This window comes from Candidozyma haemuli (assembly GCF_002926055.2).
Source record: "Candidozyma haemuli strain B11899 chromosome Unknown H_2014730914, whole genome shotgun sequence".
Taxonomy (NCBI): domain Eukaryota; kingdom Fungi; phylum Ascomycota; class Pichiomycetes; order Serinales; family Metschnikowiaceae; genus Candidozyma; species Candidozyma haemuli.
The window spans coordinates 795591-821171 of NW_020289907.1; the positions used below are offsets into that span (position 1 = coordinate 795591).

Here is a 25581-nt window from a genome sequence, read left to right on the forward strand (position 1 = left end):
CCTCCCTCCTTCCAAACCTCCTCATCTGATACTTTCCTCTGGCCAACCTGCTGAAACCACCCACCCCAGCGCTCCAAACCTCGCCAAAATTCGCCAAACCAACCAAAACCGGTACTTCCATCCAAATTCACCCCGAATAACCTCCCAACCACCTCCCAACCGCCGCTTCTGCCTCCCCTTGAATGGCTGCAAAATGGCACTTCCTGGTCCCTCGAAATGCAGGACACACACTATTAGTCATTCGCCAACCCCCAGCTATCTCCACGAAAAACCATCCAATCCAAAAACAAACAACATATCCTAAATCCCCGAGTCTCCCCGATTCCAATACACTAATTATTTTTGTTCTACGACCCCTACTTCGTCAGCTACACCACCTCCCCCAAACCACATCACGTGCCATTATCACCAAAATTGCACTCAACATCCATCAACTACTACTTCCACCACTTCCTTCCCAAAATGTCCACCAAACAGGTTCTCACGCCGTATATCAAGTCGCTCTTTCTCGAACCGCCAAACCTCACGCCAGACGATTTGAGCACCGTTCTCAGGTCCATGTTTCGTGGAATACCTTCGGATATCCAGCTGGCAGCGTTTCTTACTGCTTTAAGAATGAGAGGACTCGACCACGAGCCTGAGTTTATTGCCGCTGCTGTGCTGACGATATTGGAGTTTTCAGACTACATCTTGCCTGAACTTGTGGATAAAGACGGGTACATTGACATTGTTGGCACCGGTGGAGACGGACAGAATACCTTCAATGTGCTGACTTCGGCAGCTATTGTGGCTGCTGGAATGGGGCTTAAGGTGTGTAAGCACGGCGGGAAGGCGCTGACGTCGGCTTCTGGGTCTGGCGATCTTCTTAAGTGTTTGGGCGTGGACCTTAGCGTGGTGAATAATAAGACTACGCCTGAAATAGTGCAGAAAAGCAACTTCTGCTACTTGTTTGCGCCTTCTTTCCATCCTGGCATGGGCAAGGTGGCGCCTATACGGGCGCAGATGGGCATTCCGACGATATTTAACATTTTGGGCCCGCTCATGAACCCAATCCCGCTTCGAGCACGTATTTTGGGCGTCTACTCTGAAAAACTAGGTGAACTGTACGCTTTGGCGGCCGCTAAGCTTGCCCAGAAGAGCCCTACGCATGAACGCACGATGGTGGTTTGGGGAGAGGTTGGGCTTGACGAAATCAGCCCGATTGGGTCCACGAAGTGCTGGATAATCGATGAAACCGGCAGTATCACCAGAACAGTCATTTCGCCCAAGAACTTTAAGCTTCCTGACCATTCGTTGGAGTCTGTGCGTAGCGGTACTCCTGAACAGAATGCTGATATCTTGTTACATATCTTACGCCAGGATACGCCCGAGTACACTTGCAAGTCAATCAACCATCCATTGGTGGACTACATTTTAATGAACGCTGCAGCTGTGGCTGTGATTGCCGGGTTGACGGATTCCTGGGAGGAAGGTGTGAAGATGGCTGTTGACAGTCTTGTGCTGGGCAAAGCCGCCAAGGCGTTGGAGGATTTCAAGGCTGCTCTTAACGATGCCAAGACAAATGGCATTTAGGAACAGCGGTGATAGATAAAAATAATAGACAACAGAAGAAAAAGAGAGGTTTATTGGGTTAGGTGTAGTGGCAGGAGTTGGACTTACAGAAGTACTTGTTCTGGTTATTGGGGTTGTTTGTACTCTGAAACATGCTCACTCAATCTGAAACATGTCTGTGGGAAAGTGCCAGTTAAGGTATTCCAAAGGCCGCCAAGCGTATATCTATAGATAGAAGAATGTTCTGGGTAATTCCAGGTGGACGTGAATTGTATTCTGGGTGTTTTCAGTCCATGTGTTTCATGTTGTAGATCCTGTTTGGGCCATGTTTCAGAGTATAAAGTAGGTGCACTTATTAAACCTAAAAGGGTCTAAAAGGGCATCCAAACTCTCTCTATCACTTACTTCTAACCAAATTCAAACCATTTCTTCAGATCCTGGACTACTTAAGGTCGGTGGAGTCCACATGAGCTTATACTCCAAAGCATGAAAACCAGAAACTCAAAACCTACAAAGAAGACCTTCTTCAAGGTATACCCGGATGTGGGTCTCTTGCTTCTTATGAGATATTGGACGTTTCTGGCAACTCCGACTGAAGTTCTCGACAGGACTGGATTGACTCAAGCGGAAAGAATATGTCTAAACAAGGGTTTTAACAGTTGTTTAAAAGCAGCAAAAAATAAATGTAACGAATTATTTTTAGCCAAAATGGCTTATTCTGAAACTTGCAGCGATAAAGCTAGACAAGACTGTGGAAGGTCCCCAGACGTTTCGTGTTTGGCAGGTGATGTAACTCAAATTCAACACGAAATCAATAAATGTCTTCCAATGGATAAAAGAAGTCAGTACATATTCCGGGGAATGTTTTTCCAGGTTCTTTTCCAGTGGGGCATGACTCGGTGTGTTCCTTTCAACAGGTTCTACTCTCCTGTTTTATTTGCATATGTTGGTGTGCTTTGCTACAGTTTGGTTTGTTACTTTGGTGCTTTGTTTAAAGGGCAACGAGACGAAATGGCCTTGTACTGGATGGCTTCTTTAGTTATACTGGCAGTAGCATTAGTGAAGGCTGTATCCAGAAGAAGGGAAAATCAAGCCAAATTGAAGAAGGAATAGAGATGTTGGGTCAGAAAGAAGTCACTTACATAGTCTGGAAAGAGTAGAACAAAATGCCTTCAGATGAAGATGTGGATTATGTGTCTGTTGAAGAAGCTTCAAGCAGCTTAGTGGCCAGTAAAGAGGTTGATTTAGAGAAGGAAGGAGAAGAAGGAAGTAGAAAAAAACGGATAAGTTTTGGAAAGACTCAGAGGGTGTTTGGGCATACCTTCACCTAAATACCACCAAATACTGTTTTATTTATATGTTTAAAGAAACTGATTTAAAGAAACTAGTAGAGATAAAACTAGATTGTTCTTAGGCAACTATAGCATTTACTGGCATCTCCAAAAGAGCATATTCCACTTCTGGCAGTTGCAGTTGCAGTATATATCCACCTTCGTATCCACTTCCCACTATCATCCAACATACATGCAACTGTAAAGCTGCAGCAAAAATTGCAACAACTTAAAAGTGATTGGTGAAAGGTCTCTTCTCGGTTCTTAAGCAAATTATGCTACTTGACCTCTCATACGACTCGATCCAACTTGGAACCTGACATTGAAAAATGTCTAACCATGAAGACAAGAAAGCTATACATGTTTTGGTATTTATGTGCCCAAGCGATTGGACAAATGGGCATGAATGTGTGTGTCCCTTCCATAGACTGTCTTGATCCGTTTTTCGTTCTCTCAGCATATCTCATTATAACTTCCCTCAGTCTTTTGTTTTATTTCATCGCTTTACTTAAAGGGCAACGAGGTGACCTATGCTTACGTTGGATGGCATCACTACTTATCCTGGTAGCAGCCTTCATGAACAGTCTTAGTTTGCCACGGAAGATGACGGAAGAGAACAACTCAAACTCCGGAGATGAAAACAATGGTGACGATAAGGGGGCGCTTGACCGTTTTCTTTTAATGGTTAAAAAGCGCTTGACTTCTATGAGGAACAAGTCTTCCAAAGACCAAGGTCCAAAGCTACCAACGGTAAACCCTGAAAACAGTTCCAATTCCGCCTCAAGAAGTCAAATTAACGCTTCAATGGTTCAAAATGAGAGCAAGAAGCTTGATTCTAAAGACGACGGTCAAGAAAGCGAAGGAAGCATCAGAGATTTTGACCCGTTTAGTGAAAGGATCGGCGATGAAAGTGGAAGTGAATCCGAAGTAGGGAGTCCAGAATTTCCTCTCAGAAAGCAAAAGCATAAGACTCTTACAGTACCAAAGGATGGTGATAAGTTTTGGGAAGACCTCCCAGAGGGCACTTTGGATAGTCTTTTCAGCCAGGATGCCTTGTGGACTAGTCTAGCCCTGACTTCCAACAAATACCATGTGTTTGGTTGAAATATTGTTTAGTTTGTTATGAATAAGGCAAAATTGATTTTTAGGTATCAGTAGTATTAGGAAAGTTGACAGAATCAGGTCGACATTTAGGTAATTATAGTTGCACTTACCGCCAATTCGAAAAGATGACTGGTTTCAAATCCGGCAGTTGCACAGATAGTTACAGTGGCAGTGCAAAGGAATATATAATACATCCACTTATCCACCTCTCTCTACCATCCAACATGGATATAGCTGCGTCGTTCTTTTCGTTTGAAAAGTTTAAGGTAGGCGCCAGGACGCCCGGAACCATCTGGCTTCCAAAGCCAATAAAAGACACTTATGTGAGTCACACGAATAGAGTATATGAGAAGGATGGGTACATGTATTCAGGAAGCCGAGTTGTCGTCGAACTCGACAACCCCAATATAAGGTTGGAAATCGAAGAAAAGGTTACAAAGAAGTTTGGGTGGGAGCCAGACCTTTCAAAGGAAAGCTGCTATGCGGTTTATGCTGTTATCCACCCCAGCCAACTCTCTATACAAGAGTTCAGAACAGACAAGCAAGATAAGGCTTTTGGGAGGTGTGTGATGGTATCAGGACAAGATGTGTTTGCCTTTCTGACACTTGCCACAGAGATGCAATTATCGCTATTCTTGGATCAGGAGACCAAAAGTGATGACGGTCTGTTGACGCTACGAAGTGCTACTTGTCGCCAGACCAGCTTTGCACATGCTGAATACGAACCGGTAGTGTTGCCAGGACAGCAGGTGGCAGACAGTTTGGAGCTTGCATTGTACATGGAAGAAGGAGAAATGCCGGAGGTGACAATGACTGGAGTAAAGATAGCGTTCCAGGAGTTGAGCTCCACAACGCAAGCCACAAACAACCAAGTCAGCATAAAAAGATCATACTGTGAGTCGCCTTGTTTAGACAAGACAATGAAAGAAAAGCTATGCTTTGAAAAACAGAAAAACGGGACGTGGAAGTGCTGCGTGCCCCGTTCCTTCTACCAGTGTGTGTTGCCCAAGCTTGGACCCACGTTTTTCACCAACACTCAGTCCAGAACGTACTCTATTAAGGCAACCGTGCTGGTGGAATGTTCAGGAGTCTTCCAGGACCTAACAGTATATGAAGAAATCACTGTTGCCAGCACCATGTTCAGCAAGAAGCGAGAAAGCTGTCCAGGCCCTCCTCAAAGACAACGAGGCATCGTCCATATTGAAGAGGTACGTATGGGCCGTGTATTTGAGCTCGAAGAAAGTGCAAAACATGTTGAAAAGCTTAGGCAAATCGGGTATCAGTATATTTGCCAACGTACGGAAGCTATTAGTTATGATGATAAAGTGCGTGCCGTGAGTGTCATTACGGTGCTTCCCACAATGCTTGTCCAGTACAACCAGGAAAAGATTCCAAACAAGTTGCTTCGCTCCTGGGGGCTTGACAAGTTTGGGTCTCGTTCTTTAACAAAAAGATCAAAGGCGATGGTTTGTGAATATGCACCTGCGGATCCACCTTATGCGAAATACATGCTATACTCTGGTGAATATCTTGCGATTCCTGAGTTTAGCGCGTTTACGACCCACGGCTACTGCTATGGCTGTACCACGTACTCGAGGCCGTTTTTCTTCAATAAGAAAAACAAGCTTGTGGTGACGTTTGTCGGGGAGAATTTGAGCCGAGAGGAACCAGGCCATGCGGTGTTGCCCAATGCGAGACTTACGGATTTTCTCAGGATTGAGTTGTTTGATACTAAAGAACAGCCGTCTCGTCTTCATATTGACCTTCATGAGTATATCCAGGGGATGGCTTGAAGTATAGAGATATTTCAAGGACGAAAGTGCTTGTGGATGCGTTCAAGCCAATGTACGAAGAGTGTTTCATGAAAGGGTACAAGCAGCTGCGGCTGGTGTACGTGGCTGACCATAGGGCGTACGATGTGGCGCTTCCTTCGTTGGGGGCTTCTTTTTTTACTGCAACCCATTCACGGACGTATATGCTAACGATTGAGGTTATGGATAGGGAAAAGAAGTATAAGGTGTGGTTTCCTTTGGAGGTTGCAAGGATGGTAGTTAAGACTGTGAAGGAATAATAAAGGCTTGCTTTTGGTGATTTGGATTCTGTAGGGGCACTTATAGCCCTGGGTTTCTACCGTTATATGTCAAACGAAAAGTGGGCGTTTCGGGATGAAACGGCTTATGTAGGGAGCGAAAATGAGATGGTGGCTGCATTGAGCCTTAAGTAACAATCGTATATTCTTTGTTTTATCAATATATCTGAAAGACACCTTTTGTTGATGGTGTTTCAGCGTACGGCTGTGCAAGATAAGGTTTACTGATAAGACGCATGGAAGGTGTCTATATGCAGGTGACACAGAAATACATAGATAAGCTGTTCACCAGAAATCCATTTCAAAGAAGGGTATTTCATGAGTGGAAGGGTAGAGTGTTGTAGGAAAGGCTAGCTGGGGTTCTACACGCTATGAGGCCTCCTGGGCATAGGTTTTTATAAGGGAATTGAATATTCTACTTTGGTCCAGGAACCCAAGGCCTCTTTTTCCTCTATTAATCGCTCTGAAGGCCTTTAAGCTTGCTGATGATCATGAAATTGGATAAGAGACTTGGAATGACTCGTATTATGACTTCCCGTAGCAAGTGTATAGAAATACATTGCACTTCTCACTGAACTCAACTGGATGTACACCCAAAGCGTCATCAAAAGGCCCGTTTCCTTCCTTAAATGTATAAACCTTAAAATGATATTCATATAGCCCTTTAAAGTAATCCTGTGTTTTGTATAGTCAGGGAAAGCTGTAAATGGGGCAGGGTTTCACCAGTATACGACTGGACATCCAAAGAGGAACCATCCAGCTATTCAGGCCCTGCAAGGCACTTAAACAACCTTAAGAAGCTTTCAGCGCCTTCAGGATTATTCAAAGGAATGAGAAGTTTCCAGAAACAGACTTTCTGGGGCCCCGTTTAGCCGTGGTTCGTACATTCCCAGTACACTTCATCTAAGGCCAGCCAAAGGACACCAAACGTATTTTCTAGGATTGTCAATCCACATCATTTGATTTAAAAGAACTGAGTGACTTATTTGGACCAGCAAATGTACACTTTTCAAGTGAAGTTCACTGTATTGCTTGTTACTGGAAGACTAGTACTGATGGACAGCCAAAGCCACAGAATCCTAGTAAGCTCTTCCTGAAGCTACCGAGAACGTTTTAAACTGACAAAAGTTGTTTGAAAACCCAAAATACGCTGCTTCCTGGAATGCCAGTTCCAATTGGCCAATGCTTCCGTAGACTTGATGGTCCATAGAGAGGGCCAGTATTTGGCCTCAAAAAGGGCATATAATTTTTAGAAAAAGTACCAGGGCACTACCAGACACCTCTGGATTCTATAGAAATGCAAAAATCAGCTGAACTGGGGAAATGGTGCTTCTTTGGTGGCCCCAGTTTTACCACCACTTATACCTCTCAAGCAAGTGCCATACGTTTTCATGTAAACCGTGGATATAGGGGCAGCACAGCTCTAGGTGAGCTTTAACCGCCGAAACAACGAAAAATAGCCAACCCCGGACTCCCTACTGCATTTGACAGAGCAGCAAAGGGAGGTTATGTGGTTTGTGAAAATTCACGTGACGTGTCACGTGACTTTCCAACTACATCGCGACAACGCGCGATTCTCCAAAACACAAACAAACCCACATACTACTACTAATCTCCATGTTTGCCTCTTCGTTGGTGCCTCCCGAACGCAGCTCACGCTGGGAGTTCACGCCCATCGGCAAGCGGCGCCCGCACGAAAAAACGCCGCCAAAAGAGCCCAAAATGGCCATAAACAGCGACAAAATCTCCAACTCCCAGATCGATACCACTTTCGAAAACACAGACGATACTGAAACCCACCACCTGATGCAGCTGCAAACAATAGGCGTGTCGTCGCTCAACACAGCGAAAAATCCACGTCTGGGCGGGTTTTTGGACGGTTTTTTCAAGCAAAAGGACAAGATATTGGGCGATGGAGCAGGCCTGGCCCAGGAGATCACAGCACGGCTCGAGGCGCTCCAGCAGGAGAACTATAACTTGAAATTTGAAGTGGCCACGTTGACAAAGTATATGCGGAAGGCTCCCGAGGAGCAGCGCCAGATGGTGTATGAGAATATGGAGCTTAAGCAGAAGTTGGCTAGGGCGATGGAGGATTTGGAAAAACAGCCTGCGGCGGCGGTTGCGTCGTCAGGGAGCCCTGAGCGGGCGATGGCGGCGATGAAACTGCTGTATAAAGAAGCATTGGGCGAGAAGGATGATATAATTGGCGACTTGAAGGCCCAGGTGGCCCAGTTGCAGCTGGAAGTGCTGGGGAAGAGCAAAGTGCCTGGCGAGTTGTATGAGCGGTTGGAATCGCTCCAAAATGATAACCAGCTGCTTCGCCGGCAGTTAACGGATCTGGCGAGCCGTCGGGATTTCAGCCACAACGAGCTACAAGAAGAGAATAACGAATTGAAGGCTCAGGTGCACCAGCTACAACTCCAGCAGCTGAAGGTGCCTCTGGACGCGAACGAGCAGATTGGCAGTTTGGAAGGTGAGTGTAAAACGCTTCAAAGGAAGCTTCGTGAGGCAGTGGACGATTTACGGCTGGTCGAGGGCCAGAAAGAAGCCTTGGAGCTGAAGCAGAAGGCTGTAAAGAGCGAAACACAGGCGCTCGAGCAACGCATCGATTCGTTGGTGCACGAGAAAAAGACGTTACAAGATGAAAAGGACTCGTTGGACGCTCTTGTCAGGCAAATACGGTCCCAGGCGCCTGGAAAGGAGAAACAGATTGACGAATTGCATGCCCAAATGAGCAAACTCAACGCCAGCACCAGCAGACGCGACGCACAGCTCAAGGAGGCCACCGCTGAAGCCAGAGATCTTCGAACTCGTTTGCGGAGCCTTGAAGATGATATTTTAGAGAAACAGCATGAAGTGGATCGTCTTTCTCGCAAAAACACACATCTCGAGAAGGAACTAGCGTCTAACAACTCGCTCGACCGGTACAGGCCTTTAGAAGATACCAACAAGGCCTCTCAAGTGTTTGAAGAGCAGATAGACGAGTTGCACAAGAACTCACAGAGATTAAAAGCAGAGAAGCGTGATCTTGAAGATATTATTGCTGAATTGGAAGATAAGTTGGCCAGGGGCTCTCATCTGAAGAACGACCAGCAACATGTCATTGACGAACTACATGAAAGAGTTGATTTCTACGAAAAGGAGTACAGCAGTCTCGTGGACGAGATGGAGAGAAACTCTATCAAATACGACTCGTTAAAGGAAGATCTCGATGCCAAAGAGCTCCAGCTCGAACATCTCAAGGCTGAATTGAGAACGGCCCAGCGTGAGCTGCAGAGAACCGATACAAGGTACTACGAGCTTGAAAAGAAGCGTGACGAAGAGAAGGTGTACCGTCTTGAACGCCAAATCGACTCCTTGAGCAGCCACAACAGGCAGCTTGAAAGAGAAATGGAAGACGCCAAGAGAGCTTCGGATCTTATTGCCAAAGAGAAGGATCGTCTTGTTTCTGAAGTTCACGATATGGAATCAAGGATCAGAGATAACAAGCTTTCCCAAAGCAAGCTTGAAACGACTGTGAGAGATAAAGAGGAGGTGATTGAAGCGTTGGAGTCGCGTCTCAGAACTGTAAGCAGAGACTACAGAGGTAAGAGTTACGTGGAAGAGTCGTATGGGGCCAAGGCCGAGTTGAACTACGAGCTTCAGTCTCTCCAACGTGAAAAGGAGCGCCTGGAGCGTGAATTGGAGAGGTTGCAGAAAGAACTCAATGATCAACAGCGTTACTATGAAAATAAGCTTGATGTGTTGAAGGAACGAGCCAGGGTTGAGTCTGTTCCAGACGATTCGGCCATGGTTGCGCTTCTAGAGAGCCAGCTCGAGGAAGCCAAGCGTGAGATCAAGGCGTTGGAGGTGAAGCAGAACGAGGCAAGAAAGAATGACGTTTCTGCAGCTTTGGATGATTATAGAGACCGAATCGCCGAGTTAGAAAGCCGAGTGACGAGTTCCCAAAAGGATAAGTCGAAGCTCAAGGAAGTGATCGATACGATGGAGACGGAAATGAAGATTTTGGCGTCTGAGAAAACGCTGTTGGAGGTTCGTGCAAGAAACTTGGACCTGGAGTTGACCAAAACCACACGCCATTGCAACAGGCTTGCAAGGAAGATCAACGACATTGATTCGGTTGAATACAAGAACTCCAATAAGAACGCCGAGGATATTTTGAGAGCAAAAAAGACAAATGCTCAGCTTCAAGCGCACATTGACTCGCTCAATTCGAAACTAGCGCAAGCATCCATTTCCAATCCTTTCAGTGCTGCTCCCAAAACGCCCAACCGCCGCAGTTCAACCGAGCAAAGACTCCAACAGAACGAGCTTCTTTACTACAAAGCGAAGCTCTTTGAGATTCAGAACAAAGCCAAAGATCTAGCACAAGTCCATTCCATGGTGATGTCGTCAGTACGCAACGCCGACGCCGAGTTCCGCAACGAGCTTGCCAAAACGGCGCTTCTAGGCGTTTATCCAGAAGTCGAACAACGCCAGGCCAAGAAACCCACATTTAGAGTCGTGGCCCAGTTTGTGTTGGCAGCAGTAAAGATGAAAAGAAGACAAGAACGGGCCGAGGCCCGCAAGCAGCAGCTCCTCCAGCTTCGAGAGGAGATTGAAAAAGACCGGATCACGTTGCTTGCCGAGTGATTCACTTTATAAATTAATGCCTAATTAACGCACAATGCGTCCAATGGGAGTCTGGTACTTTTCCAGCGACATCTGGCGAGTTCTGCCGACCTGCGGCGTATGCAACGCTGGGTACTCGTTCAGCTGTTGATGATGGTGGTGGCTCCCGCTTGTAGAACGCATCCTGACGTTGCTGAATGTATGGTTTACCGGAAAATCACTCGTCACATTCAGCCAACTATCTGAAACATTGCAATTGTCGTTTGCCAAAACGGAAAACTCCGCGTTATACCCGTTCGACAAAAAATCAGTCAACGAATCGTCCCCCATGCCGCTATGAAGCAGTTTAAGAATCGTCTGGTCAGGGATTTTCTTCACCTTAGCATCACTTCTCAACTGGTCAGTTCCCAAATCCGTCCAGATCGGCTGGCGCAAGAGATTCTTGTTTTTATTGACTTTGGAGCTGAACGTGGCCAGATTGAGTGGAATTGCACCGTCTTCTTCTTCTTCTAGCAAGAACTGGGGAAGATATTGGCAGAAGCCTGGAAAAGCAGGGTTGTATCGATTTCGTCGTAGGGCACGTGATAATTCCTCCAGTCTTCCATGAACGTGACTTGGTTCGGGTGGGAGAAGTGGATGCTCGAGTAGACCGAGTCTTTAGACATGGCTGGAGGAAGAAGTGGGGGAATTGGGTTGTTGGAAGTTGTGGATTTGGAAAGTGTTGATGTTTGGTGGTTATATGCAGGAATGGTTGCAAAAAAGAAGGATTTGGGTGGAAGGAGGCGAGAGAAGGTTGATGTGGTTAAAGGGAGGCAAAGGAGAGGCCCCTGGAGGGTAGGGGAAGACGAGGGAGTGGCTTGTTTGGTGGGTTTGGGGGTGTGTAGGGAGTTGGCTGGGAATGTATGATTTAGTATGGGAAAGACTGAGAAACTGGATGGGTAAGCTAAGTTGGGAGATTTTGAGGAAAAGAGAGATATAATGACTTTCTGGTGTTCCTGGGAAAGCAAGGAATCTGGTGATATCTTTACTTTTTTAAAAAGATGACTCTTCGTGGAATTGGCGGTGGGTTTCTCTGTGTAGCTTTGGCTGCGAAAAGTGTTAAGTATGGGAAGCAAGCAAGCATGGGTTTTTCCGGTGAAATGAGTCAATTTCAGTGTAAATTTGATTTATTTCGGTATATTTGGCTGCTTTTATGCTATTGACGACTTTTGGTTGGTTTTTGATGGTAGATGGTCGTTTTGGCGGTGGGTTCTTCTTCTCGTAGTAAGCTTATATGGTGAAGACAAGAAGGGTCAGTGAAAGTTGGAACGGCTTTGTCTTTTAGAAACAATGTGTATTTTTATGGTTATTGGAGCTGCTTTGATTGTTTTGGGTGGTTTTTGTTGAGTTAAGTTTATGGAATACGTATACTGTTCATGGTTGACTGAAGGATAATTAATTGTACTTATGTTCACTGAGATGAGGATTGGAAGGTGGAGGGAGGCTGGGAAGAGAAGGTGAAAGGGATGGCGGTGGGTTGAAGAAGAGTATTGAGCTTTTTGGACGTTTGACGGACGTTTGGTGGACATTGGAGGTTTGTAGTGTTCATGGATTGGCAAAAGGATGTATAGAAGGTGGATTCTCGACGGGTTCGTTGTCTGAAAGTCATTGAATTTGCTTGGCTTCAAGGAAATAACCTTGTTTTTTATTGAAGTTAAATGTATGGTTTCTAGAGTTCAGGTTCTGGGATTTGTCCATGGAAGTGGTATGTGTTCAGTGAATGAGGTGGAGAGAAGAGTAAGAAGTAGAGTGTAAGTGTACTGGTGGAATGGTGGAAGAAGGGGAGTGTTTTTTGAGGCTTTATTTTGATATTTGGATGATTTGTAGTGGGTATTGGTTGGGTAAATGACGTAAATGGTGTCTAAGTATGTTACTTAAGGAAGGCTAGGGGAGTAAGTAATGAGTGTATAGTGGTTTCACTCTTTTTGAGCAATAACAGAAAGATGGGATATTGTGACTGAATTAGCTGACGAATCTTTTAGTAGAAGTCATTTTTCTTGGAAATCAGTTTGTAAGATGGCCTGGTTAGAAGACATGGTGAGTGAGCTGGAGGTGAAGGATATACTATTAAGTTACAGGTTTTCTACAGTAGGAATAGAAAGAATGTAAAGAAAAGTCATCTGATCAAAATAAGGAGAATAAATGGACTTTAGCCTTCCAAAGTACGTTCTTTGCTTACATGTGGCTTCTTGTCTGTTCTTACTAAGAAGGGCAGTAACAGTCAGTGGGTAGTAACAGTCAAAGGAAGTAAAGAGTTGACGTGGGTCCAGAACGCCATTCCAATTGAATAAATGGCCGATTTTGGGGGAAATCTACGTAGAATGAGTAATTACTGGTAACTTCTGCTCTTCACTCTATGGCCAATTTGAGTAAGTCATGAGCAGTAATAAGTAACCCACCAAGAAGGCCACACAAGAACATTTTGACTGCAATTGACCTTTATTTTACATAAGAAACAAGAAGAAACTTTATAGAAATTAAGTTTCCTTGCTTTTTGTCAAAAATACAGCTTCTTTCAGTAACACCTTCTTCCTTCCACACATAACCTCCACTTACTCCCACTTCTCCAACCAATTCCACCAAAAACAACCCAAAACAGCCCAATGCCGTTTCAGAAGCATCCAAGTAAACAGAATATGTACTTACATTCCATTACTGAATCCCCTCTATTTGTGTACTTCCCTCTTGCTCCTCCACCAGCCAAACTAACCCTCCCCTCCATTAAACAGCCTTCAACGACCTCCCCTTGCTTAAACTTACATCAACGCACCTTCTGCCCTCCCTGGACCTTCCTTTCCTGCCAAATCCAGTAACATTTTCCCTCCACCTCCCATCCTTCCACTTTCCCTCCCAGAAACCCACCTCTATAAATCCTCCCACCTTCCCTTCTTCCTCCAAGTCCCAAAATGCCTAGAACCCAAACCAACTGGCCTTCAACAATCACCAAACTCTTCACAGTCCTCCTCGTCCTCCTCTGCCTTCGTCTCCAGCTTTCCCTTCTCGTTCCCAGCCGTGCCAGCCAAATCACCACCTTTTCCCTTCCAAACAACATATCCTGGCAAGACTACTCAAAGAAGCTTATTCGACAACTCGAAAGAGCCTCTCCTGGGTCTACAAACACCATGGCAGTGGCTCTCCTCGAAGAGTGGCCTTTTGAAGAAACACAATACACATTCTATCCATTTGGCTATTGCAGAACAGAACCTCCAAAGTGTTTCCTCGGTTTACGTCACCCACTAAAAGAAATCATGCTTGACGTGGCTTCCACTATAGCACAAGCGCTGGGGTTCCTGAAGTCTCGTCGCTGGGAGTTGGTTGACTCTTGGGACGATACATTGACTCTGGCTTTGGAGAATGAGCTGGTGAAGGATAGTACTGATCAAGTTATAGAGGTTTTTAGGAGTTCCAGTTCTTTTGAGCTAGTTAGGCTTCTTTTGGGTATTCTGGTTGGTTCTTCGTGGATTGCGTTTTGCTTGATGTTCTGGACAACCAAAGAGTATGGGAAGTTTATGAAAACGTCGGTTTTTTGTTTGGTTTGTTTGTGGTTGGGCTATGGCGTTCCCCAGGGATGTGAGTTGGGCGTTGTGAAGAGAAGTGATGTTTCTGGAGACTTTGGCGGTGTTTGTCTTTTGCTTTTGGCAGTGGAGGTGGTAGTGTTTGGTGTTCTGAAGTTGATGGAAGGGGGAGAGGAAAGGGGAGAGGACGAGGAGGGAGAGGAGGAAACAGAAAACCAAGAAGAAAGAGTACCAAAAGTGACTGAAGTGACTGAAGAACCAAAGGAAGCGGAAGTGCCAGAGGAAGCAGAATTACAAGAAGTAAAGAAAGTACTGGTTTCAATTCCAGTGGAGAGTTCTTGGGAAAATGACAGTAGGGCTTGTATGAAAGCGAAGGTGATTGAAGAGATGGTGGAGAAGGCGAACAGGAGAGGTAGAGGGAAGTAAGTAAAGTGGAGGTTTTGAAAAAGAACGGAGTTTGTGGATCCAGTTATGTTATTTGAAGAAAGAGTTATGTGTTAAAGAAGAAAGGTTTATGGATATATATATGGATGAATGTATATATATTGTTTGAGGAATAGATATGGTCCCATGGATATACATATTTCATTTAAAGAAAAAGAGGTTTATGGACATACATACATGTAGTATTTGAAGAAAGAGAGGTTTGGATTTACATATTTGAAGAAAGAGAGGTTTGGATTTGAAGAAGAGTTCTATATATGATAGTCATATGGATATAGGGATATTATTTGAAGAAAGAGAAGGCCATGGATATATTCATATAAGTATTATTTGAAGAAAGAGTGTTATGGATATATTCATATAAGTATTATTTAGGGAAAGATAGTCCTATGGATATACATATATTATTCAAGAAGAGTTCTATATATGAAGACAGTCTTATGAATATAGGGATGTTATTAGAAGATAAAGCCATGTATATAAATATGAGTTATTTAAAGAAAGAAGATCCTTGTTTGAGAAAGAGTGTTATTTAAGGAATGAGTGTTATGGACATACATATAGTGTTTGAAGAAGGTATATGAAGAAAGATAGGCATATTGATATACATGTATTATATTTGAAAGAAGAGTTTTATGGATCTATATACATATGTTGTCTAAAGACAGATAACGTTATGGATAAATAGACATATATGTTCCATTTGAAGAGAGATTGGTATGGATATACATACATACATACATCGTGGAAGAAAAGAGTTCTAGGGGTTAGAGTGTGTATTTCAGAATCATGTCTTCCAAGAGAGTACTACTTCTAGGAAGCAAGAAATAGGGTACGTATTACTTGAAGAAGTAGTGAAATAGAAGAGAACGTGCCATCAATTGTAGACACAGTATGTACTATTTGAAGGAATGAAGAAGTACAACTATATGTATTGTTTGTAGGTACAAAATTATGTACTATTTGAAGAAATACATAAGTACAAGAGTATGTAGTACTTAAAGATATTGAACAAAAGAGTATGTAGAAATGGAGTACAAGGGTATCCTCTGTTTCTGTAAAATATGTACTATTTGAAGTAAGATCATGGCTTTCAAGAGTACGTACTTTTAAAGCAAGATGTTGAATTACAGTACTAGTGGATATGGTGAATTACAAGGGTACTTAACATCTGTAGATATGGTGACTGTCAAGAGTACATGATTTGAAGATATGGTACAAGAAGGATGATACAGATATGGTGAAGTACAAGGGTATTTGACATTTATACATATGGTGAAGTACAAGAGTAGTTGATACTACTTAAAGTAAGATGTATTACTTGAAGTGAAATGAGTGGTTACAAGAGTATGTACTATAAGATGTGAATTACAAGAGTAATTTTCCAGTATTTCTAGTTCTAAGTATGCTTATCTTCAAGAGTATGTATTATCTGTAGATATGGTGGTTCCCAAGAGTAGTAGATATGGAATGATATGAGTATGTATTCTTTGAAGATATGATGAATTACAGTGAAGGTATTATCTGTAAATATGGTGATTTACAAGTATGTACTATTTCTAGGTGAACTGATCTTCAAGAGCAGTATTTATTATCTGTAGATATGATGAGTTACAAGAGTAGGTATTACTCGAAGATGGAAAAGGATATGTATTACTTGAAGTAAGATGTGAAGAAGTGTACTATTTGTAGATATGGAAAAGGATAGGTATGATTTGAAGATACGGTGAAGTACATAGGCATGTCTTACTTGAAGAAGATGTGAGTTACAAGAGTATTATTAGTAGAGAATGCATTACTTGAACTAAGATGTACTTACATGAGATAAGATGTGAAGTACAAGAACAGGTATAATTTGAAGTAAGATGTGACTTAGAAGAGTATGTTTCTAGAGAGAGTGAAATACAGGGTATCTTCAAAAGTATACATCTCAAGACCATCTATTCTTCAAGAGTATTATATTTCTAGACCATCTAATCTTCAAGAGTATGTATTATCAACAGTATTTATAGTTCCATTAATAGGTATGGTGATTACCAGAGTATGTATTATCTGTGAATGTGGTGAACAAGAATATGTATTACTTGAACTAAGATGTGAATTACCAGAGTATGTATCATTCGTGGATATGGTAATGTACAAGGGTATGTACTACTTGAACTAAGATGTACTATTTGAAGTAAGATGTGACTTAGAAGAGTCTGTTTCTAGAAAGAGTGAAATACAGGGTATTTATAATTCTACGTATCCTTATCTTCATGAGTATTATACTTCCAGGTATGCTCTTCTTCAAGAGTAGTACGTATTATCAGTAGTTATCGTGATCTTCAACGGTATTTATAGTTCTATGCTTATTTTCATGAATATGTATTACTTGTAGATATGCTGATTTTCAAGAGTAGAGGATTTCAAGTACATGAGTAAGTATTACTTGTAGATATGGTGAAGTGGTATGTATTATTTGAAGATATGGAATGATATGAGTAAGTAATACTTGTAGATATGGCGACTTCCCAAGAGCATGTATTATTTGTAGATATTCTATTCCTTAAGAGTAAGTAACACTTGTAGATATGGTTTATTATTTGTAGATATGCTAATGGTCAAGAGTAAGTAATACTTGTAGATATGGTGATTCCCAAGAGTAAGTAAATACTAGTATATATGGAAAGACACGAGGAGTATTACTTGTAGATGGTCATTTCCATAAGCTGTGAACTACAGTAAGTGATACTTGTAGATACGGTAAATTCATGGGCATATATTATTTGTGGAAGTAAAGATAAAGACGGTTCCTGAGTTGGAGACTGCCGAGTCCAGAAACCTCTGAATATGATGCTTTGGCAAGTGCATGGAAACTGGATTTCAAGTATGAAGTTCAGTGACCAAAAGTTACCCCAGAAACACCCAAAAACGTCAAAACCACCAAAACAACCCCTCAAACCTTAATTCCCTTTATAACCAACTCCTTCTCTTTATGCCTGCGCTGGAACCTCACAGAGACTCTCAAAAAGCGTCTCCTTCTTCTTCATCCGGGTCTCGTCGTAGTTCGACGTCTTGACCATCTTGAACGCTCCTGTACCAATACCCATGGTCTGGCCCAAAATGATACACTCAGAAACACCCTCGATCTTATCGTTTTTCATGAAAAACGCAGCGTCAAACAAGTGGTCGGTGGTTTTCTCAAACGACGCAAGCTGCAACACTGAATCTCTCATTTTGGAGAGACCAAACCTGGTAATTCCCAAAACTTCTCCTTTATACGTCATCACATCGCCCAAAAGCTGGATATGTCTTGGATCCACGCTCATACCGTGCTTCGACATGGTGTAGTCGATTTCGCCAATGATGGACGACCTGGCAGCTTCAATTCCAAGCGTATCGTAAACCTCCAAAATATGGTTGGTGGTGGTTTTCGTGCCCACCACTCCATCTGTCGACATGACTTGTTTTAGGCCATAACCTTCCACCAAAAGCTCCTTCTTACTATCATCACGAATGTTGATAACTGCACGGGAAATGTTGGGAAGACCCTTGATAACCACATCGGGAAGAGCACGCTTGAGATGCTGCATTCTGAAGAAAAGGGAGGCGTTGGTTTCGGACACTTTATAGTCAGACTGGGCGGTTTTGGCGAGGTTCTCCAGTTTCAGCTCCTTGTGCGTCACCAACACGTTAATTCGGTCTTTTCCATAGAGGGAAACCTCGTTGTTGGCGATTTTGAGCCTTGGAGCGTTGGCAATGGCCTGGCGAATGTTATCCAAGGTCAATTCCAACTGGAGCTTCTCGATGGTTCTTGTATCGATTTTAATGGATAAAAAGGCCATATCGTTCTTGTAAACGTCTTCAATGTAGAAAGCAACGTCTCTGAGTAGCGTTTTCTCGATTCTGCCTTTAACCACACGTGCAGCGACTTCGTCGTCGTCGTTCACCAATACAGAATTAATAATAGGCGTGGAAATCACCTTGGCAGCGTTGATAATCTCTTTGATACGAGGCACACCCAATGTAACGTTCATTGAAGCCACACCAGCAAAATGGAATGTCTTTAACGTCATTTGCGTTCCTGGTTCACCAATAGAATGAGCTCCAATGGCGCCCACAGCCGTTCCAGGCTCAACCTTGGCTCGTTTGTACTTGTAGAAGCATTGATTCAAGAATTCAGAAACACACTTTTCGGAGATTTTGAGGAGTTGGTTGACGGCATGAGTGCTGGACGAGTCCTCTTCAATCTCCATATCATTAGATTTCCTCAAAAACGGCTGCAAATGCCTGTTTTCTCTGAATTGCGCAAGCTGGGACGCTTTCTTGAAGACATAGTCACGAAGCGACTTGTAGAAGTTTCTTTCAGCATCTTTCTGATCAATAAACTCAATTTTTTCACTCTTTTCACCCTCCACAACGTGCCCAAGGTTATCGTACCTGATAAGCCTCTCCTCCAACGGTCTAAGGACATTCTCCACCACCTCCATGATCTCATACGGCTTCAAAGACTTATCTTCAATCCTAAACGTCACGTTAAACGCATGGTCCCACTGTCTATTAAAGTTCACCGGCTGGGCATCGCCCTCCATGTCCAAAGGATCCAAACCGTCTCCTCCATACGTAAACTGGACAATACCATTGGACGAGTTACGCACGGTGTTGTCGTACAGCGCAGACAAGTCTTCAAGCGACTTCATAAGACGTCTGGACATGTAACCAGTTTCTGCGGTTTTCACAGCGGTATCCACCAACCCTTCTCTACCAGAAATAGCGTGGAACAAGAACTCTGGAGGGCTCAAGCCGCTGAAGAAGGAGTTTCTCACGAAACCCTTGGACTGGGGCGTTTTCGACATTTTCGTGAAATGTGGTAAAGACCTGTCTTGGAAACCATCGGGAACACGGTTACCTGAGATGATTTGTTGACCCACAACAGCCACCATTTGAGAAACGTTCAATGTAGAACCTTTAGAACCACAAGTGGCCATAATCAACGGCGAATTGAGCGAGTCAAGTTCTCGAATACACACGTCACCGACCTCTTCACGAACTTTCGAAAGCAAACCACTGATTTTCGCTTCCAACGTTTGTTCTTCGTTACAGCCAGGCTGCGTTTCCAATTTCCCACGGTTATAAAGATCAATAAGCTCGTCACACTTGGCATACGCCAGTTCAACCATATCTTCCTTCTTTGTCTTCAATTCAAGTCCTGGAGTGACATCATTAATGCCAATAGAGAACCCGTGGTTGCCCAAAAACCGTGCACAGAGCTTGGCCATTCTGTTCATGGCGTCTGCAGCCTCGTCGGGCCCGTAGTCACGGAGAATGGTGTAAAACACCGAATGCTTCTTTCCGTCGCCTAGAGTGGACTTATCCATTACTCCACTTAAGATCTGGGACCCTCTGATCACCACAAACCCGTCGTTGGGCGACATTTCACTGGGCAAACCTTTGGCTGGCGGATGGAACGTTTTGTTTTTGGCGTCAACGTTAATCACCACTTTAGATTTCCTGTTGGGCTTGATTAAAAGCGAAAACACCTGTTTACCCGTCCAAAGCGCCACAGGCTTGAAGATCGCCGGTGGAGGAATGTCAAACTGCAAATTTGCATCTGACATCATCGATAAAAGCTGGACAAGCGTCGCTCTATCGAAAAACGAGTCCTTATGCGAGATAATATACGACCCAGTGATGAAATCCTGGGTAGCAGCAATGATAGGTTCACCAGATTTGGGCGTTAATAGGTTATTCTTCACGCCCATCAAGTTGATGGCCTCGGCTCGGGCCTCCTCCGTCTGGGGAACATGCAAGTTCATTTCGTCACCGTCGAAATCGGCATTATAAGGCGTACAAACACACTCGTTGAGTCTGAAAGTTCTCCAGGGCCTGATTTTGGCGTAGTGGGACAAAATGGAAAGTCTATGCAAGGAAGGTTGTCTGTTGAAGAGAACCACATCGCCATCTTCGATATGACGTTCGACGACATCGCCGATTTTCAAGTTTTTGGCTAGTTTCACCCGGTCGCCGAACTTCAAATTACGCTTTGCAGCTTCGTTCTGCTTCAAAACGTAATTGGCGCCCGGGTGCACGTTTGGACCGTTCAAAATCAACTTTTGCAACTTCTGGCGGTTATAACGAGTACACTTTTCCGGGTACGTCAAGATCTTAGCCACACGGTCAGGAACGGCCACTTCGTCGATCTTTAAATTCGGATCTGGCGAAATCACCGTACGCCCAGAGAAATCCACTCTTTTACCAGAAAGGTTACCTCTGAACCTGCCCTGTTTACCCTTCAATCTCTGGCAAAAACCACGAATAGGTTTTGAGCTTTTAGAGCCAGAACCCATATTTCCAGGGAGAAGCGCCGGGTTGGCAGCGTCCGAATTGATATACATCGCCACAGAAAGCTGCAAGTAGTCCCACTGCTCCATCATATTGTTAATTGAAATACCCTTTTCAATTCCAGCCTTTATTAGCGACGACGTCCACACAATCTCCGTCAACTTCACCGTCAAGTCGTCCTCGTTCGACTGGGCGTCCATCATCACCGAAGGACGGATACAAACCGGTGGAGCAGGCAAATACCGCCAAATATACGTTTCTGGTCTTCCCCCACGAGCAGCATCAATGCCAAAAAGCTCACAGTCAAGCGGCGAAATCTGTTTAAACAAATTCAACACCTTCAACGGATTCAAGTCTTCGTGGACCCGTTTAGCAAACTTTTCAAGCTCTGGGTTCCTCAGAAACACCTCGTCAAACTCCTTATCCCAGAACTCCTTTTCCGGCGTGGCTTTCTTGCCAATGTACCGAAACGTGTCGTGGACGATTTTAAGCGCCGCCGGGCCAGCGCCACTTGCTGCTTTCTTCACCACGCCATTCACATGGTTACACTTAAAGCACCTTCTCTGCTTCTTACACTGGTCCACCACTTTGGTCAATATCTTCATGCGGCGCAAGTTATCGATATTGGGCCTTCTCAAGTCGCCCAAGAACCTCCTTTTGGTGGTTTCGTCGAGTAATATAGCGCCACACGACTTGCAAATGCACTGGAGCACTCTGATGATCTGTTTGAAGAAACCAACGTGGAAAACCGGAAGCGCCAAGCGAATGTGGCCAAAATGGCCGTGGCAGGTCGCCAAGTTCCCGTGGCACGTGGAACACTCCACGGCGTTCGAAGAAGTACCCATTCTGGTGTCCAAGGCGCCTTGTTCCTTGACTTGTCTTCCTTTTCCAAGTCGTAGAGATCTCTTGTGGTGACCTCAGCTTCGGACTGGGCGACGATCTCCTTGGCGGAGAGAGCGCTGAACTCGAGCCCTTTGATACACTTGGGCGCCACGTCAACAACAACGTCTTTCATGGGGAGGAGGGGGGTTGTTGGTGGAGGTTTGGTGGGGTTTGATAGATTTGAAATTTTGCGATGGCGCACGTGAGAGGCACGTGATCTGGAGAGGGTCTTGAAGTTTCTCTTTAGTCTCTGTACAGTACTTGGTACAATACAGCATCTTATACAGTCTTACTATAGTTTGTACAACTTCTTTAATATAGTATTAGTTATCCTCTCTAGAATATGAGGATACTACTGAATATATACCTTTATTCTCGTTACCCGGACCTCATCTCATCGCCTATGAGCCTCACCTCATTATCCTATGAGCTTCGGTCCTTCTCGGTGCCAAGCTTTCCTCTCTCTTCAGACACCGGAACATCCTCGGACCAACTTCTAGAGTACATCATGCAGGATGGACTCTGACAGAGGGATTCGACTCTAAGTCGACAGCCAGGGGATTCAGGGGGAAGTGGATGGTCCAGGGGTGTTGAGGGGGCCCAGTTTATTCAGGCTAGTTAGTTATTTTCTTGCTTTTATGCCATTGTGGCTGCATTGGTGGAGGGTTTTTGTGCGATGGGTGCAAAAAGGGTACATTTGGGGGAAACGGGTGGAACTGGCCAGGAAGGGACGATTTGGGGCGGAAAAAGGATGATTTGGGTGGATTTGGCGTGTGTTGTTATGGGGGAGTGGTTGGATTTGTGTTTTGGTGGGGTTTTGGGCGAAATGGCGGGGGGTTGGTGGAAGTGAGCAGAAGGGGAAGAGGTGAGATGGGGAAGAGAAGGCGGAGGGAAAGGGAGAGGGTGTAGAAGAAATGTTGTTAGATTTGTGTATTTATGGAGTGGAGTTGGTTGGTGAAGTTTGGGGAAGTTTGGTGAAGTTTGGGGAAATTGGGATGGGCTTGGCTGGGACGGCTTGGAGGAGGTGGTGGACGACGAGAACGCAGTGGAGGGAGACGTTGGGGTGACCTAGTGGTTGTTATTTCCATTGAAAATGGCTCTAATGGTTGGAGGGGGAACGAGAATTGGCTGGCGTGGAAATGAGTGGACCTCAGTGGGTGGTGAATAGTAGATGAAGGAAACAACCAACGGCAACAATTGGATTGGTGGTGGCCCAAAGACGCTTTCGGGAGTTCCTTGGCATTCATATCGTTAAGGATTGGCCATTTTGGGTGCCAGAAAATGGAAATAATTGGTGAACAGTGAGATCTGGTAATATCCATAAACTGAGAAATAAGTACCATCCAGCAACACCACCATCAATCCGCTTGGCAAGAAAATTAGTCAATTCACTCGTCTTCATTACCTTAAACGACCAAACTGTCAAAAACCAAGGAATCATCAACATTCCTGAAAATCCCTTCAGCCTTTCTGGGCCATGTCTCAGAACGGAGAAACCACCAGCAACATCAACACCGTGGCCTCGAAACCGCCAAAAACCCACTTCCCTAGCTTCTTTTCCATCTCTTTCCACCACAAAAACCCTCCATTTCCCTCAATTACCTCCTCCTCTTCCTCCCCCTCCACTTCTTCATTTCGCAGCCATTTCTCTACCGCCAAACCTCCACCAAAAAGCCCAAAACACAAGATCCCGAAAAACCAACGGCACCATTGAAATCCCCGGCTTCAGAAGAATCTCCTGATCCACTTTTATCCTCCAAAAGCTGTCTCCTTGGCTGAATCGCCTTCCCACCCTAGTTTGGTCGTGCGCGGCCCAAGTGGCAAGTACTCAACTGACAAACCACCAAACCTCCAAACGCCAAACCACCACCTCCTTCATCCACCATGTCCAACGAAGAAGGCAAAGTGATCAAAACGCTAGAAGAAGACGACGAGTTTGAGGATTTCCCAGAAGACTCCCACTGGACAAACGAGCCAAACCCACAGCTCAACTCAGGCAACCTCTGGGAGGAAGACTGGGACGACGACGACGCCAAGGACGACTTCACGGAAAAGCTCAGAGAGGAGCTCAAAAAGGTCCACAAGTGAATAGAAAACAAGAGTTATCAGTGAATTTGTAGTACTTATGCGTAGAAGTTGACCAGCTTGGACTTTCTGGCCTGGACCTCGCCAATGGCTTCAACAAAGTCTTCGTGCTTGATCACGGACTTGCCGTTTCTCAATGCAATCATGCCGGCTTCCACGGTGACGGCTTTAAGCTGGGCGCCGTTGAACTCGTCGGTGGAACGGGCCAATTCTCTCCAGTTGATCAGGTTATGGTCGCAGTTGAGCTTTCTGGCGTGGATCTTGAGGACAGACTCACGGGCTTCTTCGGAGGGCAAGGGGAACTCGATTTTCCTATCCAAACGGCCCGAACGCAAAAGGGCTGGGTCTAAAGTGTCCACACGGTTGGTGGCGGCCAAAACCTTGACTCTATCGTCGGAACCGAACCCGTCCAACTGGTTCAAGAGCTCCAACATGGTACGCTGCACTTCACGGTCACCAGATTTATCTGAATCGAATCTCTTCGTTCCAATGGCGTCCAACTCATCAATAAAGATAATCGTAGGCGCCTTCTCTTTGGCCAAGGCAAATGCGTCTCTCACCAACTTGGCACCGTCACCAATGAACATCTGCACCAACTGAGGCGCCGCCAACTTCAAAAACGTCGCTCCCGACTGGGCAGCACAGGCTCGTGCAAGAAGCGTTTTACCCGTTCCTGGAGGCCCATACATAAGAGCACCTTTAGGAGGTTTCACGCCCAAGGCCTTGAATTTTTCAGCCTGTTTCATCGGCAACACCACGGCCTCAATGAGCTCCTCAATCTGCTTATCCAACCCTCCAATGTCCAGGTAATCCTCCGTCGGCTTCTCGTCCACCTCCATCGCCTTCACCCTCGAATCGTACTCAGAAGGCAAGAGATCCAAAATAAGGTACGAGTCCTTATTCACGCCAATCAAGTCGTTCGGCTTCAAATTCGCCGGATCCACCAACCCAATGAGCGGCAAGAAAATCGTCTGCCGCGTGCTGGTCTTGATCACCGCCAGTTTGCCCAGCCTGGCAGCGTCCACGTCCAAGTTGCCTCCTTGTTCTAGCGCCTCCTTTTCGGCATTGAGATCCAAAAGTTCCACGACGTTGCCCACCAAATATGGAAGCTGTTTGTTGTTGTTGATTTTCTCCTGGTTATCCTTGATGCGTTCGGCCATGACGGCCTTTTCATGGCTGAGTCTTTGGCTTTCGCTGAACATGACTGAAATGTCGTTGTGGAGGAGTTTTGTGCGGTTGGCGATGTCTTGGGTGGACAGCAGGGCAATCTCCTGGTCGAGAAGCTCGTCTTGTTCTAATTCCTCTAGCGTGGCCATCTCTGGGGGACAAGTTGTGTGGGAAAAGAGTAGTTGTTGGTTGGTGATAGTGTGAGGTTTTAGTTAGTATGAGGTTGCCACTGGTCGTGCGGAGCTCAATTTGGGGAACTGGGGATCTAGAGGTGCTACGAAAATTCTGATTGGTTTTTTGGAATCAGGGGAGTTTGGTTAGTCGGGTGGAGTTGTTTTTGGAGTGTTTTGGGGTGTGGGAGATGGAATTGGCGGACGGTTGGTGGAGGTGGAATGGCTGCGAAAAGGTGGGTTTAGGGCAGGTTGGATGTAGTTGGAGG

At 44.9% G+C, this 25581-nt stretch overlaps 8 protein-coding genes across 8 annotated transcripts; 5 read left to right on the forward strand and 3 right to left on the reverse strand. All coding sequences in view use genetic code 12, as the record gives it.

Moving 5' to 3' along the window:
* Positions 1-462: 462 nt before the first annotated feature.
* TRP4 (anthranilate phosphoribosyltransferase) lies at positions 463-1572 on the forward strand (the record flags this gene model as incomplete). Its single annotated transcript, XM_025488479.1, has 1 exon — positions 463-1572. One exon carries the CDS (start codon positions 463-465, stop codon positions 1570-1572), a length of 1110 nt encoding a protein of 369 aa, XP_025343141.1.
* A 1886-nt stretch (positions 1573-3458) lies between these two features.
* Positions 3459-3986, forward strand: CXQ85_004872 (uncharacterized protein; the record flags this gene model as incomplete). The annotated part of the gene is made up of 1 exon (XM_025488480.1): positions 3459-3986. One exon carries the CDS (start codon positions 3459-3461, stop codon positions 3984-3986), a length of 528 nt encoding a protein of 175 aa, XP_025343142.1.
* Positions 3987-4210: 224 nt separating this feature from the next.
* CXQ85_004873 (uncharacterized protein) lies at positions 4211-5779 on the forward strand (the record flags this gene model as incomplete). Its single annotated transcript, XM_025488481.1, has 1 exon — positions 4211-5779. The coding sequence occupies one exon, from the start codon at positions 4211-4213 to the stop codon at positions 5777-5779; it is 1569 nt and encodes a 522-aa protein (XP_025343143.1).
* A 2018-nt stretch (positions 5780-7797) lies between these two features.
* CXQ85_004874 (uncharacterized protein) lies at positions 7798-10707 on the forward strand (the record flags this gene model as incomplete). The annotated part of the gene is made up of 1 exon (XM_025488482.1): positions 7798-10707. One exon carries the CDS (start codon positions 7798-7800, stop codon positions 10705-10707), a length of 2910 nt encoding a protein of 969 aa, XP_025343144.1.
* A 24-nt stretch (positions 10708-10731) lies between these two features.
* On the reverse strand, positions 10732-11351 carry CTA6 (Cta6p; the record flags this gene model as incomplete). Its single annotated transcript, XM_025488483.1, has 2 exons — positions 10732-11205; positions 11337-11351. 2 exons carry the CDS (start codon positions 11349-11351, stop codon positions 10732-10734), a joined length of 489 nt encoding a protein of 162 aa, XP_025343145.1.
* Positions 11352-13973: 2622 nt separating this feature from the next.
* Positions 13974-14666, forward strand: CXQ85_004876 (uncharacterized protein; the record flags this gene model as incomplete). The annotated part of the gene is made up of 1 exon (XM_025488484.1): positions 13974-14666. The coding sequence occupies one exon, from the start codon at positions 13974-13976 to the stop codon at positions 14664-14666; it is 693 nt and encodes a 230-aa protein (XP_025343146.1).
* Positions 14667-17659: 2993 nt separating this feature from the next.
* On the reverse strand, positions 17660-22023 carry CXQ85_004877 (DNA-directed RNA polymerase III core subunit; the record flags this gene model as incomplete). The annotated part of the gene is made up of 2 exons (XM_025488485.1): positions 17660-21854; positions 21884-22023. The coding sequence occupies 2 exons, from the start codon at positions 22021-22023 to the stop codon at positions 17660-17662; spliced, it is 4335 nt and encodes a 1444-aa protein (XP_025343147.1).
* Positions 22024-24013: 1990 nt separating this feature from the next.
* On the reverse strand, positions 24014-25291 carry RPT5 (proteasome regulatory particle base subunit; the record flags this gene model as incomplete). The annotated part of the gene is made up of 1 exon (XM_025488486.1): positions 24014-25291. One exon carries the CDS (start codon positions 25289-25291, stop codon positions 24014-24016), a length of 1278 nt encoding a protein of 425 aa, XP_025343148.1.
* Between the last annotated feature and the right edge of the window lie 290 nt (positions 25292-25581).